The sequence below is a fragment of the Nuphar pumila genome, chromosome 8, assembly GCF_984573655.1.
Source record: "Nuphar pumila chromosome 8, dmNupPumi1.hap1.1, whole genome shotgun sequence".
Lineage (NCBI taxonomy): Eukaryota > Viridiplantae > Streptophyta > Magnoliopsida > Nymphaeales > Nymphaeaceae > Nuphar > Nuphar pumila.
This window is the reverse complement of record NC_143256.1, coordinates 125,244,272-125,264,957: the sequence shown is the minus strand read 5'-3', so window position 1 is coordinate 125,264,957 and position 20,686 is coordinate 125,244,272. Positions and strand designations below refer to the sequence as shown.

Sequence of the window (20,686 nt, the reverse complement as noted above, 5' to 3'; positions counted from 1 at the left end):
TTTGCCAAGTTGTCACCCTCTTTTACAACAAAAAAAAAGCGACCCTTCACTCGACATTGGAATGGTCAAAAAAGCAAAGACTAGATTCCTCTGCCCTTTACTGTTAAAAATCATGGATAATCAAGCAGAACTTCCATTCTGTTTATTTTTCAGAATCCCCAAAATGCCAATTAGCCGTTGGATTGAGTTCTCTGTTCAAATGACACACCAAGAAGCAATACAATTATTGAATAAAGTTTTGCACGCGTGCTCTGCCAAGCACCCAGCAAGTTTTAGATCTCTGAAATTTCAAGAATCCAGAAAAGCTTGCAACTTTGTTGTTATGAATACTATCACATAAAAATTAAGAGCTTCAGTGTTCTTCCATCCACATCCAAATTCCCGAGATTATTACATTTTCTGTGGAACACCCAAGAGGCTAAGAGGGCTCCTCTCGTATGTTCGGAGGGGATTGTGAACGTTCCAATGTTGTCAGTATCGGTATCGGCCCTGTATCGTTTGGCCAACGATTCAGGTCAAGTGAATCATTCTGAATCGGCCAAAAAAATAACTAAAAAATATTACATGTCAATCAGAACGTGACACATGTTAAATTCATTAAAATAATATTAAAAAATAATTTTAGGTATTTTTTATATTTATTAAATAATAGCTGATTCAAGGGTGAAGCCTATTGATTTTCTGCGGATAGGATACGTATCGGCTGATACCCACCAATCCTGACAACATTGAAACATTCCATGTGAACTGGTACGAGTCTGCCTAACCCCAGCTTGCTTATCAAAAAACAAAATTCTGAACACCTGGCAGGGGTGACTGAGAAAGTCACCAAGCCCAATGGATGTCATGAATTCGAAACTCATGCTGCATGAGCGAGTGAGGTGGTTTTCCTCAATTATCTGAAAAAAAAAATAAAGGCAGGAAGAGGGGAAATGATGAGAGTTAATAATATAACAAAAAGATCCACTTTTGATCCGGTGATGACAGTTGGCTTCGGGAAAATAGAGGGGGAGTTGCCAAGCGGCCCAACCCTTCATCCACTCATTCAACATTTTCCCCATTTTCAGCTCACTCACAAATAAGGCTCTGTTTGGAAGCCTTGAACTGGAGGTGCTCTGCGGATTCTGGTTTTCCTTTGTTTAGAGTAGTGCTGCTGCCAAGGCACTGCATTGGGAATAGTGTTAGCAACACTAACACAATATCTCATCATTCTCTTTTTTTTCATTTTTGCTCGGAGAAACCATCCCAGGCACAGAGACCTAGCCGCTCTGCCTCAGCCTGCAGTACTTACGGTCGCTGTCCTCTCAGTATAAAACTCCGAGGGCTTACCCTTCCACCCCAGAAAGTCGTCAAGCTTCGGCTTAGGTAGGAGGGTGATGCCCATGGGATTTGAACCTAGGTTGCCCATCAAATGGCCTGTAACCCATCCCACTATACCAAACCCCTTGGGTCAGTCTCAGCATCATTCTCAAAAAGATTTTTGGTAAAAAGAGCCAAACAAAGGGTGTTGAGGCTTGGCTCGTCAGCAGGTCAAACACTTCAAACATATTCATTCTAATAAAGACTGATATCATTAGGTTCTAGCCACCCATGAGTCACCCCCACCAATCTATCTATATCTATATATAAAGGGGCCACCATTCCCAAAATTAGCAAAGATTAAGTCACAATTGTTTACTGTGGATACTAGAAACAGTATTTAAAATAAAATTGCAGTTTTTTTTTATATATATAACACTTGAGCTTAATTGGATCTTAGGTTTGATTTGTAAATTTTAAAGTGGACACGAATCTATCTATTAATCAGGTCTTGCAGTTTCAACTTTTAACTTGAATAATTGTCAAACAAGTTTAATAATTTCGGTTATATTTGACCCATTTACACGCCTAGCTACAGGCCCCAAGCTATAAAACCATGAATAGGCATGGATTGGATCAAACTTGACCCAACACTATGTTCAATCTTTTGAAAAATGTGTTTGGATATAGATCCAGATCAAAGTTAGGTCCTGACATTATATTCGTTCGTTTGAAAAATGTTGCACACTGAATCACATGTTATGAATCAAATGATATTCGAATCTAACTAATTGGATTATTATTTGATCGGATATCTAACCCAAACCCCATGGTTTTACATCCCTCATTAAAGGAATGTGATCTTTAGTGGCAATAAAAATTGCCTCTAAAGATCACCAAACTTGCCACTCTGTGCACTGGTAATTCTTTATTTGCCGCTACAGTTCATATCACTATAGACACAGCGGCAATGTTGTTAAATATGGTGGCAATCATAATTGCCACTCTATGGACAGATTTTAGTGTGATTTTATAGATGCCACTATATACTTGCATTGCACCTAATCATCAATAGTGGGACTTAATGATTGCACTGTATATTTTTAATGACCTACATGGCACTACATTAGTTGCATTATAAAATGCCACTATTTGTTGATATTTTTTTTACCATACATTTTTTCTATGACGAGGAACCCTCACCAAAGCGAGGAAAACCATGGGTGGGGCCCCATGATCACCCTGCCTTACATGGCCTGCCTCTAAAATTTCACAAACTATACCCGGGTCCATGTATTAGTCAGACCTTCGGGTCCAAACCCAGGTATTAATCGGGTCTTCTTATATGTCACCATACCCAAACCCTATAGGGTCTGGTTCGGGTCGGGTCCGGGTAAACCAGGCCCGTTGACACCCCTAATCACAACCCTTTGGTTAGTTTCAGCAACCAATTGCATAGCTTCATTTTGGTTTGTTTTAGTTCCCCATAGTTCAGGAGGAGTCTGACCTAACTCAAGCATATGCACATGCCAGTGCTTATTCTTTCTCATGACTTATGAGTAGGGGTGTCAACGGGTCGGGTCGGGTTGGGTTTGGTTCAGACCCAGGTAGAACCAGACTTGGGCTCGACTTTCGGGTATGGTATCAGGTCCGAGCCCGAGTCTAATCGGCTTCACTATAAGAGAAACCATAGCCGGACCTGATAAAAACTACATGAACCAGACCCGGACCATACCCCGTAAAATAATATTTTTTATCATTTTGCATTGAAAATTTGCGGGTCTTAATCAGAATTCAGGTTGGGCCCAGGTTTGGTATAAAATTTCACAAACTATACCCGGATCCATGTATTAATTGGATCTTTGGGTCAGCACCCGAGTCGTAATTGGGTCTTATTATTTATCACCATACCATGACCCTATAGGGTTTGATCCGGGTAGGGTCTGGTTACCAGACCCATTGACACCCCTACTTATGAGTAGATGTCATTAGGGCCTAACACATCCTGGAAACCTACTTAATAAGACAGCCTTTCTTCCATTTGAACCTACAATTACGAGGATTTTGTCAATGCTTATAGCATGTGAGGAAAAAATTAACTAAAAACATGTAACGAAGACTAATATGGCTTACAATTACCTTGGCAGTTTCAGGATTCCGAGTTCATGTCTTCACAAAAAATTCAGCACTCTCAGATACTGCTCCATCCCTTTTTTCATTCAACTAATTATGTAAAATAAAAACTATATTATTATAGTTTTTGTTTTAAACAATTTAAATCACCCAAAAATTATAAATTAATTAAATCACATGAAATCTATACATACTGCTTTTGCTGCAAAACTTATCGTGCACGTGGTGTGAGGAAATTGCAATGAACAATTAGGTTTGTTTAGAAAACTTCATCTTTGTAACATAATCAGAATTAATCAATATTTTTATGTAAAAATGTTATATGCATATCTTTTCTAGCTATTTTAACATAAAAACTTTCCCTAAATCATATTTGTGCCTCAAGTGTATTCCAATAGGCTACCAATAACCATAGTTGCATAGAAACTCTATTTTGCCTTGTGTATCTCATTTCAGGCACACCAATACCTGGTATGAAGGTAGTTTTAAAAACACCATAACCAGTTTCAAAAAGGTTTGTCCCTAAGAATATAAGAAACCAGTCCCTCCTAAGAATATAAGAAACCAGTACCAAACCTGGTCTCATTTGTGGTTTCATTCATAGAAAGTGGTGCTTTTCAATTTCAACTGCTTTGGAGGGATGTGGAAGATATCATTCCATAAAGCCTTTTGTTTCTTTCTTTAATATTGTGAATGTATCTTATGGGGATGCCATTAATGGTTGTGGGTTATATTCTTTTATTGCTTCATCATGTTAATTATTTGTGCCGGGAAAATAAGATACATGATTGGCTACCCCTTTGGGGTGATTATTATTATTTTTTATTCAGTGATCTATAGATATTGAGGTAAAATTCCCAACATTTTCTTTTTTTAAAAAAAAGAAAGAAAACCATCAGTAGGCTTCTATCACTTCCATTAAGGCTGTCATGGGAGGTTATTTGTTTTTCTATAATCTGCACTTGATTTTTGCACTTTTTATATTTATCTCACAGTTGAAATTTGAGAAGACATGCAAGATATCATAGTTGCATACACTTTTCACAAATTCTTGCAAAAGTCTGCCCTTGCATCATTAACCATATTAGCTTAAGATTGTTCTATGTTTTTTCTTTATTGAGTTATTATTTTAAAACATTTTTACATATATTATGAGATATTGGTGCATTGCGATAGCTACACATGGTAAAATTATGTGATATTTTCTTTTTATCTTAACATATATAATGTAATTATTCTTACGAGGTAAATAATGAGATATACTTATCAAATATTCATATCAACTTCGTTAGAAACTCGTACTATTATCAAGGATACCATGTATCGAAACTTTGTATTAATGCCTATTTGAAACTCATACCCAAATTTTTAGAGAAGTTTCGATAAAATCATACCCGAAACTTTTGAGGGCCTTGTGTACCCGTACAGTACCTGTGTCTGGCAACTATGCTAACAACATTCATTGTGCTTGGATGAGAGGATCCTTACTAATTATCAAACAGTCCTTAAGGTTTACATATTTATCATAATACTTTTTATATAGAAAGATGCTTAAATTTGTTTCTTCAAGAAACCAAATAAATTACTTTTTCTTATACCTGAATTTGCTTCTACATGTTTTCCTCGTTTGTTTCTGGCATTTTTCTCCAATCAAGACTAGTGGGGCTAGGTTCCCAGTCCATGCTAATGCACCCATATAACTGGCTAGGAAAGTGGCACTATCATCTAATAGAAGTAAAAAGAATCACATTCTTTGCATTTTTTTTTATTTTTACTCGGAGTAACTCGTTGCATTTTTTAAATTTTTACTCGGAGAAACCACGCCAGGCACATAGACCTAACCGTGCTGACTCAGCCTATCTGCGTAAAACTCTGAGAGCTTACCCCTTGACCGATCTCAGAAAGTCACCAAACTTCGGCTTATGCAGGTGACGCCCCTAGGCCGCATCCCACTACGCCAAACCCTTTGGCCTCATTAGTGGCATTTTGGGTGTAGTCAGCAAGCTCACGTTTCGCTCGTCGGGTACTTGAATATCTTCAGCATACAACTAACCCTTATTCCTCTCTCTCTCTCTCTCTCTCTCTCTCTCTCTCTCTCTCTCTCTATATATATATATATATATATATATATATATATATATATATATATATATATATATATATATATATATATATATACTCAGGGTCCGCACCGACGTAAATCTACAACGTTTGCCTCCGTCAATAATTGAATCCATAATGCTAATTACATTCTTCTCTTAGGCATGATCTCACATCATCAACAAGAGAAAAATCGCAGATAATTTTCGGTTGTAATAGGGATTTACATTCTTCAACTATCAGACGCTCGGAACAATGTGAGCAGAGCGACGAAGAGGTTGATGATGTCCAGATACAGAGAGACAGCTGCCCAGATGTACTCGTCATAGCTGTATCGCTTGATGAGGTTGTCTGTGTCATAGATTATGTACCCGCAGAAGATGATCGCCGCTAACGCACCATAGATCATCGTGGTGATCCGTCCCAATGGGAAGAAGACCTGATGAAACAAACACAGTCAGAACCATGGTTCAGGCGATCTTTAGACAAGAGAGAAAGCATAAGGATAGTAACTAATGACAGTGTGTGAGCGATATCTTTAGTTGCAGATTTTTACCTGGATGAAGCCAAAGACAATAAGCACCAACAATGAGCCGAAGAGGAATGGCCTGAGAAATTCGAAGTCACTGCCTCGTCTTGCCGCCCAGAATGTGTAGAGAGTCAAGCTCACAACCACCACGGCTGTCAGGATTGCAGCTTCCAGGATGACCTTGCCTGATCCAACAGCAAGGGTACAGCGATATTAAAATAAAAATGGGCAGACAAATTAAAAGATCAATGTTAGGGAGGCAGAAAAGAGTAACGCAAACCAAAATTAGCATGTTCTGCCATTATAAGGGTAGGCATTCTAAAGTTAAAAATATGAAAAACACATTGCTCGACTAGAAGAAACCTGTAGAATCTAGTCTAAGCTCTACATGTGGAGATCATAGTACTAGACTATAGAAGAAAGTTGTGAAAACTACCACAGAATTATGGTTTGATGGAATGCCTTACCATGCCCATGGATCAGGTACCAACCATGTTTTCAAGTTTTTTGTGCACAAAATCTTTTGTCCCCAAAATAATTACATCTGACGAATTGTTCCCTTGCCGAGAAAAACCAGAATAACATATGTGAATATGGTTCTAACAATAAGTTGGGTCATAAGAAGATAGTTCTCAATCATATTTCAAGAAAAACACAACCTAAAACCACAGAGATTTGAATTTTGTCACCCAACCACTGAAAGCTTGTTCTCCTAGCTTCTTTTGGACTTCCAATAGTAGACTCCGGTATCAACTAGTTACAAAATTATGGTACTCAAACTAAAGTTCCCAGAAGCAATCAAATTTTCACAACTTTGAGATGCCAAGTCGGACAAACATTGCATTTCAAAATAGGATCATTTGGAAACAGAGGAGCAAAGGTATGAGCCCCAAGAACCAGATGAAGAACTTTACGTTGAAAAACAAAACAGCCATCAATTATAGCAAGTTAACCAAACAAATGAATCAGTACCATAGTGTTAGAAACCGTTCTTATCCAGCCGTTGGGGCTGATAAGGAAGACCTTATCATATCCAGAGTCGCTGGATATGATAAGGTCACATTATGAGGTAACTGTTTCTGATAAGGAAGCCTTATCATATCCAGACGATGGAAATCATCTCTGGATGTGATAACATCAAAATGCGCAAATGTGGTTAACCGTATCATCTCCACATTTGTCGCTAATGTGATAACAGTATCATCTTCACGTTTTACAGTTCGTTGGTTTTCTGTGTATTGTATAAAGTGTATAAGCTACGTGTGTAATATGAATGAAAATAAAACATTTTTCCCATCCTAGTCTTGGAATTTTTTTCATGGTATTAGAACCATCAAAGCAGAGGCCGAATCCGTTTCTTTAAGCTCGTCATTCCTGGCTTCTAGTGATCAATTGCAAAAGGATGAAGATGCAGCAGATCTCAATCCCTTCTATATACATCATCCTGATAATCCAGGAGTATTGCTTGTATCGCAAGTTCTTACGGGAGAAAATTATTCGATGTAGAAGCGAGAGATGTATATGGCGCTCAGTGCCAAAAACAAGATGGGCTTCGTCAATGGCACCATCACGAAACCTGCAGACCCACAAAAAATGGTAGCCGCCAGGGAGATGTGTAACAATATGGTCCTCTCTTGGATTCAGAATGCTATTCATAAAGATTTATCGAGAAGTGTTATCTTCAATGGCAGATTACATAAAAAAACTGAAGGGCCTATGGGACGAACTTGATTCACACGCCCCCCTTCTTGAATGCATTTGCGGTGCCATGAAGACCGTGCACGATCGTCAACAATTGGATTGTCTCATCCAGTTTCTAATGGGACTGAATGACAACTATGGCACTATTCGTAGTCAAGTCCTTCTCATGCAACTGCCCCCAACAATATCGAAGGGTTATTCTCTAGTCATGCAGGAAGAGCGACAACATGACATGTGCACCGCTCCTAATGCTATGATTGAAACCCCTCTTGTTGTGACAGTCAAGACACAAGAAAAATCATGTCAGGGCCGGTCTCGACCGCACTGCGATCACTGTGAAAAAGTTGGTCGCATCAAGGCTAAATGTTTTCACTTACACGGTTTTCCTAATCGGCAAAATGAAAGGAGCATAAATCAATTAAAAACGAGTGATGAAATACCCAATGCAAAGCAAAAAATCCTTGGTTCATACAAGCTTAGTCAATGAATCCACACCAAACCCGTCATTTACCAAGGATTGGGTTGAACAATTCTTTACTTTTATCAATCAAGGTAATCGAGTAAATCCACAAGTGCATTTGGCAGGTAATGTTTTGAACTTCACTGTCGTCATCTCTTTTTAGCAATAATGGATTCTTGACACCGGTGCAACCGAACATATGACCGGATTTCTCTGTAATCTCATCTCACCAATACCAGCATTTTGCCCCCTTGTTAACCTTCCAAATGGGATCCTAATTCATATCTCTTACATTGAAAAAAATGCCACCATATCTTGTAAAATAAGTTTTTCAAATGTCATACATATCCCTGAATTTAAATTCAACCTAATCTGGATTGCATAGCGACATTTGACAATGACGTTGTTTATTGCAGGATCATATCTCGAAACTGACGATTAAAATGGGTAGAAGGTGAAATGGCCTCTACATTCTTGAGAATACAAGTAAGATAGCCTTAGCCGCCCAAACGCTTTTTTTAGAAGTACTTGGGTTTACCTAATGAAATAAACCTTGCAACTTATGAAAGATTTTTTTTTTATGATCAAAACCCAATTTGATACTCAAATACAACATGTAGTCTTTAGTACATCAACATAGTTGCATCTACACACCCCAACAGAATGGAGTGGTAAAATGCAAGCATCGTGATATCTTGAATATAGCACATGCCCATCGATTCCAAGGTAATCTTCCCATAGAATTATGGGGAGAATGCATTCTCACGGCTGCAGATTTACTTAAACGAGTTCCCACCAAAGCCCTACTTGGTAAAACTCCTTATGAGTTTTTTTTGGCAAAAATCCTAGTTACAAGCATTTACGTATTTTCGGATGTTTATATTATGCCCATAACATTCAATCATTCGCATAAGATTGACACTCGTGCAAAACGATGAGTATTCATTGGACATCCTCATGGCCAAAATGCTTATCGAGTATATGATCTTGACAATCAAACTATTTTCACTAGTAAGGATGTAATTTTTCATAAAATTATTTTTCTCTTCAAAAAAAAATTTGATACACCAGAAGATGATGGGGGTGTGATTTTACCTATACCAATTTCTGATATCTCAAGCACCCAATGGTAAACAAATTTTGTTAACTGACACCATGACGCCTCACCAACTTCAGATCCCAACAACATCGTGCTACCTGACCAAGCCCTTGTGCAAGACTCATCTCATAATCCAATCCAAGAGTCACATAACGATTCAGATCTGAACCCAAGGCATTCGACTAGGCCAAGATCTCAACCTGGGTATCTCAAAGATTATAGATACTACACCACCGTACAAGCCCCTTAATCCGAGATGGACACGTCCAAAAGAACGTTGTATCCTCTCACTCATTTATTATCTTATGATAACTTTTCACAAACTCACAAAGCCTTCTTAGCAGCCATCACCCAAACTATTGAACCTAGATCTTTCCTTCAAGCGGCTCAAGATACTAAGTGGAAAGAAGCGATGTCAGTTGAGATTCAGGTATTAGAAGCTAATAACACTTGGTCACTTGTTCCCTTGCCTGTTGATAAAAAGTCTATCGACTGCAAATGGGTTTATAAAGTCAAGTATCGTTCAAATGGATCCATCGAGCGATATAAGGTACGTTTAGTCGCGAAAGGTTACACTCAGATTGAAGGGCTTGACTACAACAAGACTTTTGCACTAGTTGCTAAACTTGTTACTATAAGTTGTCTTCTTACCCTTGTTGCCATTTTTCAATGAGCTACTAATTTGATGTCAACAATACATTCCTACATGGTAACTTAGAAGAGAAAGTATATATGAGTCTTCATCCAAGATTTTTGAGTCGGGGAGAGCCGAAAGCTTGTCGCTTAAACAAGTCCATTTATGGACTCAAGCAATCTTCACGCAATTGGTTTGCAAAGTTTTCAACCCTTACAAATATTGGTTTTACATAGTCAAAGGTAGACTACTCATTATTCTTCAGAAACACTCTAGTCGGCCGCATGTTCATCGTTGTTTATGACAATGATATCATTATCGCCGAAAATGATATTGCATATATTGAGAATCTCAAAGCAACCTTGAAAAATTTATTCCGCATTAAGGATCTTGGGAAGATAAAATACTTTATGAGACTTGAGGTGGCACAGTCTGTTAAAATGTAAAACTGTACATATATATATAATAATAATATTATATTATTATATATATAAATACATTTTTCATTTCTTTCTTTTCTGTAATTTTTTTCCTTTATTTTTTGTCTTTATGTCATCTAGTTCAGTTTGAACTAGAATGACTGTTGCTAGTCAAGTCCTGTTCAGACTTGACTAGCAATAGAGTTGTTGGACTGCCACATTCCAACAGCTCTAAATAGAGTCGAGTCCTCTTTCAGCTGTGTACATAAAGGGGTGAAACCCCTCTTGTATTTCAATTCCAATGCTTCTTAATTCATATCAATAAAGAATACATTTTTATTTTTATTTTTATTTTTATTTTGTTTCCAGTTATACCCTTTTTAAGGGTTATGCTTTAGTGTCATTCTTGACACTTGCCGTTGTGAATCTAAGCTCGTGTTTCGAAGATCCCCATTTCATTTCATGGTATCAGAGCCGCGTAAGTACTAAATCTTGAGGAAAAGCTTCCTCGGTTTTTGTGCCCGTTTGCAAAAGTATTCGCCACTTGGAGAGAAGTGTTTTATCACTTCATTGGGGAAGATTTCACATCTTGTTGTATTGTTTTCTTCCTTCTTTCTTTTTCATTTTCCTTCTTGTTTCTCTTCTATCCTTATTCTTTCTCTTCTTGTAATCGATGGATGACAATGATAAAGTCACCATCATGCCTATGAAGCTAAGCGATATGAACTATGTAACATGGGCTTCAATCATGAAACACCATATATGAGGAAAAGGCCTATGGGGGATTGTGGATGGTTCTGATTCAGAACCTAAGCTATCTCTTACTAAAAAGGAAAGAGATAAAAAGGTCCCTCTATCGGAAGAAGAGAAAATCAAGACTATTGCCTCATACAAGAAAAAATGAAAAGAATGAAGAATATCTCATGCAAAGATAATGTCATGGCTTATCAATAGCGTTGACATTAAAAAATGCTCAAGTCTTGCCAAATTTGATCACGCCGATAAGGCATGAGAATACCTTAAGAATATTCCCTTAAAGATATTGCACACGTGTGCAACCTCCAAGAAAAAGTTCGAATGATGACTCAAGGAGACAAAACTATTCGTGAATATTACAATAGGTTGTCCGTACTTTGGGAAGAACTTTTCCTTTTAGAACCAAAGTGACATCGAGCTTCGTCAGTAACAACTCGATGCTGGACATTTTTACCAGTTTATCACTGGATTAAGGCCGGAATTTGAAACCACTAAATCGGCCCCTACTTCACCGGGGAAAATTTCCTTCTATTGTTGAAACTACTGAAGAGTTAACAATGAAAGAAAATCATCTCCAGAAAGGTTCTTTAAAATTGAAAATGGTTTTGTTTTAGCCGTGTCTAGACCAGAGAATCATGTTTGATCATATAGGCCTCCTCACTTTAACCGACAAAATGGTGACTATGATAAGAAAAAAGTTATTTGTCATCACTGTCATGAACCAGGACACCACAGGCCACAATGTCCCAAACTTAAGGAGCTGAGAGAAAAAAGAGCTGCAATTGCTGGATCGGAGCATAAAGATCAGGATGCACCAGTTTCCCTGGCCCAACTAATGGAGATTCTTCAGCCTCTCATCAAAGGTGCATCTTCCAAATCTGAAGCTTCAACCGGTGCAGCAGCCTCATCTTTTTCTGATCTAGGTAAAATTTCTTGGCTCCTTGACTCTGATGCATCTTTTCATGTGACCCCAAATAATCAAAGTCTATCCAAATGTGTTAAAAATAAAACAAGTGTATAACCCTTAAAAAGGGTATAACTGGAAACAAAATAAAAATAAAAAGATGATCAAAAAATAAAACAAGTATTATATCAATAAAGATGATAAAAGGATTATTGATCTTAATGTTGAAAATGAAGAAGTTCATAGAGATACAAGTATTCAATATTCGAAGCGACAAGAGTCTAATCCTCCATGTGCACTTAAAAAATTTTCTAACATTCCAACTAGACAATCATCCCGAGTCTCGAGGCCTCCAGAAAAGTTTGTATCATACGAGTCTTTCTCACCCACATATAGGGCAGTTATTGCATTAATTCACTCATGAAGAACCATCCACATATTTTCAAGCAAAAAATGATATCAAATGGATAGAAGCCATGAAAGCTGAATTAGATGCACTTGAAAAGGCTTTTACATGGAATATTCAAGATCTTCCTCTAGGGAAGAAAACTATAGGATGTCGATGGATTTATAAAATTAAAACCAAGAGTGATGGCACTCTTGAAAGATATAAAGTCTGTTTAGTAGCCAAAGGTTATGCCCAAGAATATGGGATTGATTATGAAGAAACCTTTGCTCCGGTGGCTCGTATGACAACTGTCTGAACCTTAATTGTCTTAGCTTCTATCAAAAAATGGTCTATTTTTCAAATGGATGTCAAAAATGCGTTTTTAAATGGAAAGCTAGTTGAAGAAGTATACATGGAACCCCTCCTAGTCTAAGTATTCTTAAAGGAAGTCCTTCGCTTAGAAAAAGCTCTTTATGGACTTAAACAAACACCAAATGCTTAGTATGATAGGTTTAGTTGTGTTATGATTGATATTGGTTTTCAATTCTGTTTAACTAACATTGCTTTGTTTATTAAGAATTCTGATGCAGGGATCATTATGCTTCTTCTCTATATGGATGATATGATCATCACCGGAAGCGATAAACAGGGAGTTGAAACAATCAAAACACTCCTGAAATCTCATTTTGAAATGACTGATTTGGGCTTGTTGAGATATTTTTTAGGCATTAAAGTTGCTTATTCTCCTAAAGGATATTTATTATCTCAGACTAAATTTGCTTTTGATATTGTTTTCATGTCTGGTACTACTGATGATAAGAAAGTTGACACTCCAGAAGTTGTTAATGTTAAAATGAAGATTGATGATGGAGAACTTCTTACAGACCCTACTCCTTACAGATAGCTTGTCGGGACACTTTCCTATCTATCCATTACCAAACCAGATATAGCACATGTTGTTCTCACAGCAAGTCAATTTCAACATGCTCCTACTTCTGTTCATATGGGAGCAGTCATGCGTATTATCAGATACATCAAGTCCTCTCTTTCACGAGGACTTTTTTTATCTTCCTCCTCTTCTCTTGATTTAATTGCATATACTGATGCTGATTAGGGAGGTGATCCCAATAACAGACACTCAACCACTAGCTTTTGTGTCTTTTTGGAGGAATCATTGATCTCGTGGAGGTGTAAAAAGCAGCAGAAGGTATCTCTTATCCACCGAAGCTGAATATAGAGCCATGACAACCACGACCATGGAAGTAGTTTGGCTCTGACGACTGCTTGTTGACATGGGAGCTGAAGCACCAAAGGCTTCACAAATGTGTTATAACAACAAAAGTGCGATCTACATTGCCAGTAACAGAACATTCCACGAACGTACCAAACACATCAAATGGATTATCACTACGTCAGAGAGGAATATCTACACGAGTTAATTGATCTGCCATATGTCACTTCAGAATATCAGTTAGCAGACTTTTTTACAAAGCCTCTCGCTGCTCCTTGATTTCACTTTCTCTTAGACAAACTTTCGCTCATTGTACCGTAAGTTTGAGGGGGAGTGTTAAAATGTAAAACTGTATATATATATATATATATATATATATATATATATATATATATACATTATTCATTTCTTTCTTTTCTGTAATTTTTTTCCTTTATTTTTATTTTTTGTCTTTATGTCATCTAGTTCAGTTTGAACTAGAATGACGGTTGCTAGTCAAGTCCTCTCCAGACAGCACCTCTTGTATTTCAATTCCAATGCTTCTTAAGCAATTGGTTTTTCATATCAATAAAGAATACATTTTCATTTTTATTTTGTTTTCAGTTATACCCTTTTTAAGGGTTATGCTTTAGTGTCATTCTTGACACTTGCCCTTGTGAATCTAAGCTCGTGTTTCGAAGATCCCCATTTCATTTCACGGTCCAGACAGGGTATTTTCCTCTCTCAACGAAAATATCTTTTGGATATCCTCACTGATAGTGGTTATCTTGGAGTGAAACCACTAACCACACCAATGAATCCCTATACTAAACTCGACAATGAGCATAGTGACATTCAGCACAATGCCACCACATATCGACGACTCGTTCGGCCTCTCATCTATCTCACCATCACCATGCCTGACATTGTTTATTCCGTACATATTCTAATCCAAATCATGCATCAGCCCAGAGTTCCCCATATGCAAGCAGCTCTCCATGTGTTAAAATACCCAAAGTATACTCCCTTCTTCCTCTTCGAAGATTCATTTAACCGGTTACTGTGATTCAGATTGGGCCTACTGCCCAATGACCCGACGCTCCACATTAGGCTATTTCATCCTCCTTGGCGAAAGTCCCATCTCATGGAAAACGAAGAAGCAGACCATAGTTACTCGGTCCTTGACAGAAGCAAAGTATCCGGCCATAGCCATGAAGTGTTGTGAATTAACATGGCTAAAATCGCTACTCACTAATCTTGCCATTTGCCATTCACAACCCATGATGCTATATTGTGATAATCAAGTTGCCCTACATATTACTGCCAATGTTATTCATGACATAATCCAGTTCGATGACTTATGTACCCAATTTGTTCCGTCTGCTTCACAATGCGCGGATATCTTCACCAAACCACTGACGCGTTATCCTTTTCATCGACTCAAGAGCAAGTTGGGGTTATTGAACCCACATGCCCCCACCTTAGGAGGAGTGTTAAAAACCGTTCCTATCCAGCCGTTGGGGCTGATAAGGACGACTTTATCATATCCAGAGTCTAGAGTCTCTGGATATGATAAGTGCACATAAGCAAATGTGTGCTTATGAGGTAACTATTTTTGATAAGGAAGCCTTATCATATCCAGACGATGGAAATCACCCTTGGATGTGATAACATCAAAATGCACAAATGTGGTTAATTGTATCATCTCCGTGTTTGTCGCTAATGTGATAACCGTAGCATCTCCATGTTTTACGGTTCGTTGGTTTTCTCTGTGTATTGTATAAAGTGTATCAGCTACGTGTGTAATATGAATGAAAATAAAACATATTTTTCCCATCCTAGTCTTGGAGTTTCCTTTCAGTAACAAAAATTGGTGATGTTTTGAAAATATCATGAATGCATCATGATATTTTTCAAAATCCGAAGATGTCTTTGAAATTATCCCTAAGGCGTGGCTACCAAGCCTACCCAATCGTTGGGGCTTCAATCATAACCCAGCAAAAGAAGGGAGAAAACATTCTTTAATCGATGATCTTAAAGCGAAGTTGATACTGAAAGAAAGTGGCATTTACGCTACGAGTAAAGTTTACTAGGATGCCAGAGCCTAAATATAGAGATACTAAACATCTAGAGATGCGGGCAGCAAACGGAACATTATGCAACGATAACAAACAATGCACCATGAATAGATGAGACATGGGGTTTCAAAATCTATTTACTTAACAACAATTACCAATGACAATAACAAACCTATCAGAGGCATAACTAGGATTTCAAAAATGAAGTCCACCAAAACCAGGTCATTGTCTGCTAAAACCATCGAATCACTACAGCCTTGAACGATGCAAATTCATGTAAGAACTACAGGAATGTGCTACATTGAAGTAAAAAATTTTATTGGAAGAAAATTGGGGTTCTCTCCAAAGATATAAATTTCCTAAAGCACAACAAAAAGTAGGAATTGGTCCAAAAGAAAGGGGGCCTTCCTAAACCACTTGTTGTCACAGACCAACATAAAAATCATAAAAAACAACAGACAACACAGGATGAATTCAGGCTGCGTAATTGACAGAGGTTCCACAACATCGAACATCAATCCTAACAAGGAAAGAAAAGGTCAGTTTCTCACAAAGCAACATAAAAAACACCAATCTCCAACGGCAAAAGCTCGACAGAATCAAAATCACGGGGGTCCAAAGGGCAGAGGAACTAGATTCCTTGTTGTTTGTGATCTCCCAAGAACAATATATATATATATATATATATATAAAATCCAAATTGTCAACAGTTATACAACAAGCATATGTGGAATTTGCAAGATGAAAAAAAAACACAACCATAAATTCCCAAATTATATGGAAATCAAGCAACAATGATCGAGAACACACAAAATGAAGACTCAAAATTAAAGTTCAAAAGGAGAGAAAGACAAGGATTCACTTACCGCTGGTGAAGGCGCACGTCAAGCCGACGATGAAGCTGAGGGAAACCGTAAACAAACCGAGAAGCAGGAGATTGACCGGGTGACGTTGATGATAGGAGTACAGAGGAAACAAAACTACCACAAAAAAAATAAAAAAAAAATCAGTAAAAAACCATAAAAATCGAAATTTCATAGAACAGTCAGAAAAGAAAGGAAAAACCGATCAATTTCCCGGATAATTCAAAAATAGAGAAAACAAAATACTAAAAAAAAGTACTAAATCTCTAGAAAAAAGAGAAACCAACGGAAAACTGAAAATTTTCACAGAAAATACAAACAATTGAAGGAAAGACACAAAAACAAACTAAAAATTTTTACTAAAATCTCAATGAAAAAGGGAAAACAGACACAATGATCTTCGCGGAAGAGAGAATCGGAAGGAATGGGACTCACGGAGGAAGGGCATGACGATGATGACGATGTAGAGGGCGAGGCCGCCGGGAGTCGAGACGAAGAAGGTGGCGATCGGGTGGACGGTGATGACGACGGCGGCGACGGCGACGGTGAGGAGGAGCTGGAGGGTGAGGATGGAGTAGATCTTCCGGATGAACGCCCACCGCAGGTCGGGGCTCTCGAGCATCATCGGGTAGAGCGGCTCCGTCCCACCCTCGACGTCGCCGTCTTTCCGGTACGGTTTCTGCCATTTCCACATATCTCCGGGCTTCGGTTTTCAGAGATCAACCACCACGGTTCGAATAAGCACTTTAGGATTAAGGCTTCGAGGAGAAGGAAGGAAAGAAGGAAGAAATCACGAGAGGCAACAAAGGGAAAGAAAGAGGGAGAAGGTTCTTAAAAGCATCGGGTGGTCGACGGTTCGCTCGGATGTTCGCACGTGTCTTCCTGCGAAGGAGACACGTGTGGAGTTGATTGGACAGTCGGATCTCTTCGTCTGGAAGGAGGCAGGGACTACGAGATGTTTCTGGATAGGGCTACGATCCGGTTTCGACCCGTATCGGATCCGTTAAAAATGAAGGTTTGGTAATAAGAGAAGGGATTTGGTTAACTATTCAGGTTGGATTCGTGAGACCCGGCTGGTATATAGACCAGAGTATGTTCTATGAAAATTTCATACCAAACCCAAGACTGATTTGGAGGTCCAATTAATACCTATAAATTTTCAATGTAAAAATATATAAAGAATGGGTGGACTAGGTTTGATTTACACAATTCTTATCGGATCTGATGTGACGAACCACAACTCAAGCACTTTTTGTTTGCCTTTGTTTTTGTCTGTTTATTTTGTATGCCCTTAATCTAGCGTTCAATGGCTTTGAAAAAATTTGTGAGACCCGTTAAGGAGATTCACAATCCAGCCGTGGGTGACATAGCTAATGTCAAACGCAGCTAGAAGGCAACACGCGTCCTGATTGGGTCCCACCAAAAAGCATGACAAACGTTAGAGCGTTGGGCTTTTTATTGCCTTGAGAAATCACAAACTCAAACACCAAGATCATTGGAATCTATTGTGAAGGAAGGTGTTGAAGATATCATTCAGGTAAGGAAGGATGAAGATGGTAAAGTCAGGAAGGTTGATCCACATCAAGGCAACATTGTGAGACCGTATGGTAATGTTGAATTGTATGACTATTGAAAAATGTAACATTGACTCTTGAGAAAATTCCCTCAAGATGACAGTCTCCTACAATTCGTTCCTACCTCCAAGGAGAAGAGAAAAGAAGAGGATGAGGAGAGATAGAAGGTATGTTAAAAAGGATGATTTATGAAACAAGAAAATTCATGTTACCTTATGAGAGGAAATTACATTGTGGCAAACCTTACGTCCCTCAACCTTCTAAATGTTGGTAACCTTACCTAATTATGTGAGTCGCTTAACATATAAAGGAAAATATAGGTAAGAAAGTGGAGACACTAAAAAAAATGTGTAAGAGAGAAAAAAAGAAACAAATAGAAGAGAGAGAGAGTATTCTTCTACCATAGATGTATAGGCTGCTCTAGCTGAACCACATAAAATCATGATTATATTATGTGAGTGTTTTATGTGTTTTTCATGTTATCATTCTTTACATGGTTTCAGAGCAGACATGATCCCAATATTTTTGAGGTGTCTGTGGGTGTTCTAAGCTTGTTCTCATGGTTGGTTCAAGTTTATCATCTAGTCTTTCATTATCTCTCACTCCTACACTCTTGCAGTTCAGTGAAATTTCTTCTCAAGCCTTGTCTTCATCAAAACAGATCACACAAACTATTTGTCGTGATTTCTTTAAATAGAATCAAACGTGTATATCCAAGGTCTAATCAAATGCCTTAATGGTTCATTTCTAACTTCAAATCAGTTTATTATTCAAGTTGATCAATTGGCTCTCAATTGGATAAAGGTTACTGTCTTTGCAGCCTATCATTAGGCAAATAATTTATTTCTCCATTGCTCGTGAGGCCTGGCTAGCGTTGGAACATTCATACTCTTCTTAATCGAAGCTACAATTTCTGCAGTTAAAAAGGAGACCTCCAAAATGTCAAGAGAGATAAAAAATTTATGGTTGGATATCTCAATCATATAAAGTTTTTTGTTGATTCATTAAGGGATATTAGTGAAGAGATTAAGGATGATGATCATGTCATGTACATGCTCAACATGTTTTCTATAGAGTATGAAAGTTTTATTACTATTGTTTTTGCCTACCAAACAAAGTTACAATCTTTTATTGAAGTGTTTGACATGCTCCTCACTCGAGAAGATGTTGAAAATGTTGATGCCAAAACAACCCCATCAAAATGAAGTCACCTCAACAGCTTTCTTCTCCTAAAGAGGTCAAGGTTGCGAAAATAATTTTTGAGGCTGTGGAGGAAGAGGTTTAGGCTTTGAAAGGAACTTTTAAAACAATTTTCATGGTCAAAGAAATTGTTCAACCAAGCCTCAAACTCTTCTTGTGATGATCATGTAGTATGCCAATTTTGTAGTAGGAGCTTCTTAAAATCATGACAACAAGGGTGAAAAGGCTTATATTTCAATCAAGGAAGAGAGAGTGACAACGAATACATGACATTATCAGTTAGGTTATCCAGGAAATAAGGGTTTCAAAACTCTTGAGAAAAACAATATTTTGTCTTTTGACAAGGGTTAATTATATAATTTATGCTCTATATGTTTGATTATAAAATGCATGAGTTATCATTTGAATATGTTAAACTTCATGCATCTTAACCCCTTGAATTGATTCAACTGATTTATGGAGTCCTGCCCCTTGCTTCTCCAAAGAAGATTTTAGATATTATCTTCTCTTAGTGGATGACTATTCAAGTTTTTTCTGATTCTTTCCTTTAACCAGAAAATTTGAGACTCATAAGTGTTTTAAAATTTTAGAAAATATAGTTGAAAAACAATTTAGATATGAGGTCAAGATATTTCATAGTGATGTAGGTGGAAAGTTATTAAGTGCAAGTTTTTTCTGATTTTTTGGTGAAACGTAGTATTAAAAGATGGCTCTCATGTTCACACACACCACAGTAAAACAATGTTGTAGAAAAAAAGCATAGGCATGTAGTAGAGACCTGTATGAGCCCAATGATGTATGCTTCCATAAAAATGAGTTTTTGGGTTGATGCTTTTCGAATGGCTCTTCATATTATCAATAGGTTACCAAGCTCTAACTTAAATAACAAATCTTTATCCAAGTTTATTTTCAAAAGGACTCCTCACTTTGATTACTTTAAGGCATTTGGGTGCACATGTTACTCTCATCTAGTCCCATATAATTGAACAAACCAGGCCATGTGTTTTTATTGGGTATGAGAATTGTCACAAAAGCTTTATTTGTTATGGTCTTATTTTGAAAAATGCATTTATCTCTCGACATGTTATATTTGATGAACAAAATTTTCTGTATGCCAGAACCAATGAGCCCACTACTGTTAAAGAGGTGAATGAGTGGTTAAAAAACAGGGCTCCAAAATTAGTGTTTCATCTCCTATCAATTCTCTTGTAACCCTCATACTGCAGACTGCTTCTACACCTACACCTGATGTTTAACATCAAGTCGGTGAATCCAAAATTCAATTTCAAGTGTCACCAAATCAAACTGAACCTATTGTTGAAATTGAACTCTATGAACG

General features: G+C 37.6%; 1 protein-coding gene across 1 annotated transcript; it reads right to left on the bottom strand.

The window, feature by feature from the left end:
- Positions 1 to 5,632: 5,632 nt before the first annotated feature.
- On the bottom strand, positions 5,633 to 17,373 carry LOC149830614 (protein LIFEGUARD 4-like). Its single transcript, XM_090015880.1, has 4 exons — positions 17,009 to 17,373; positions 16,577 to 16,690; positions 6,089 to 6,246; positions 5,633 to 5,971 (listed from the first exon to the last, which is right to left on the bottom strand). The coding sequence occupies exons 1-4, from the start codon at positions 17,265 to 17,267 to the stop codon at positions 5,765 to 5,767; spliced, it is 738 nt and encodes a 245-aa protein (XP_089872006.1). The 5' UTR covers positions 17,268 to 17,373; the 3' UTR covers positions 5,633 to 5,764.
- Positions 17,374 to 20,686: the final 3,313 nt, after the last annotated feature.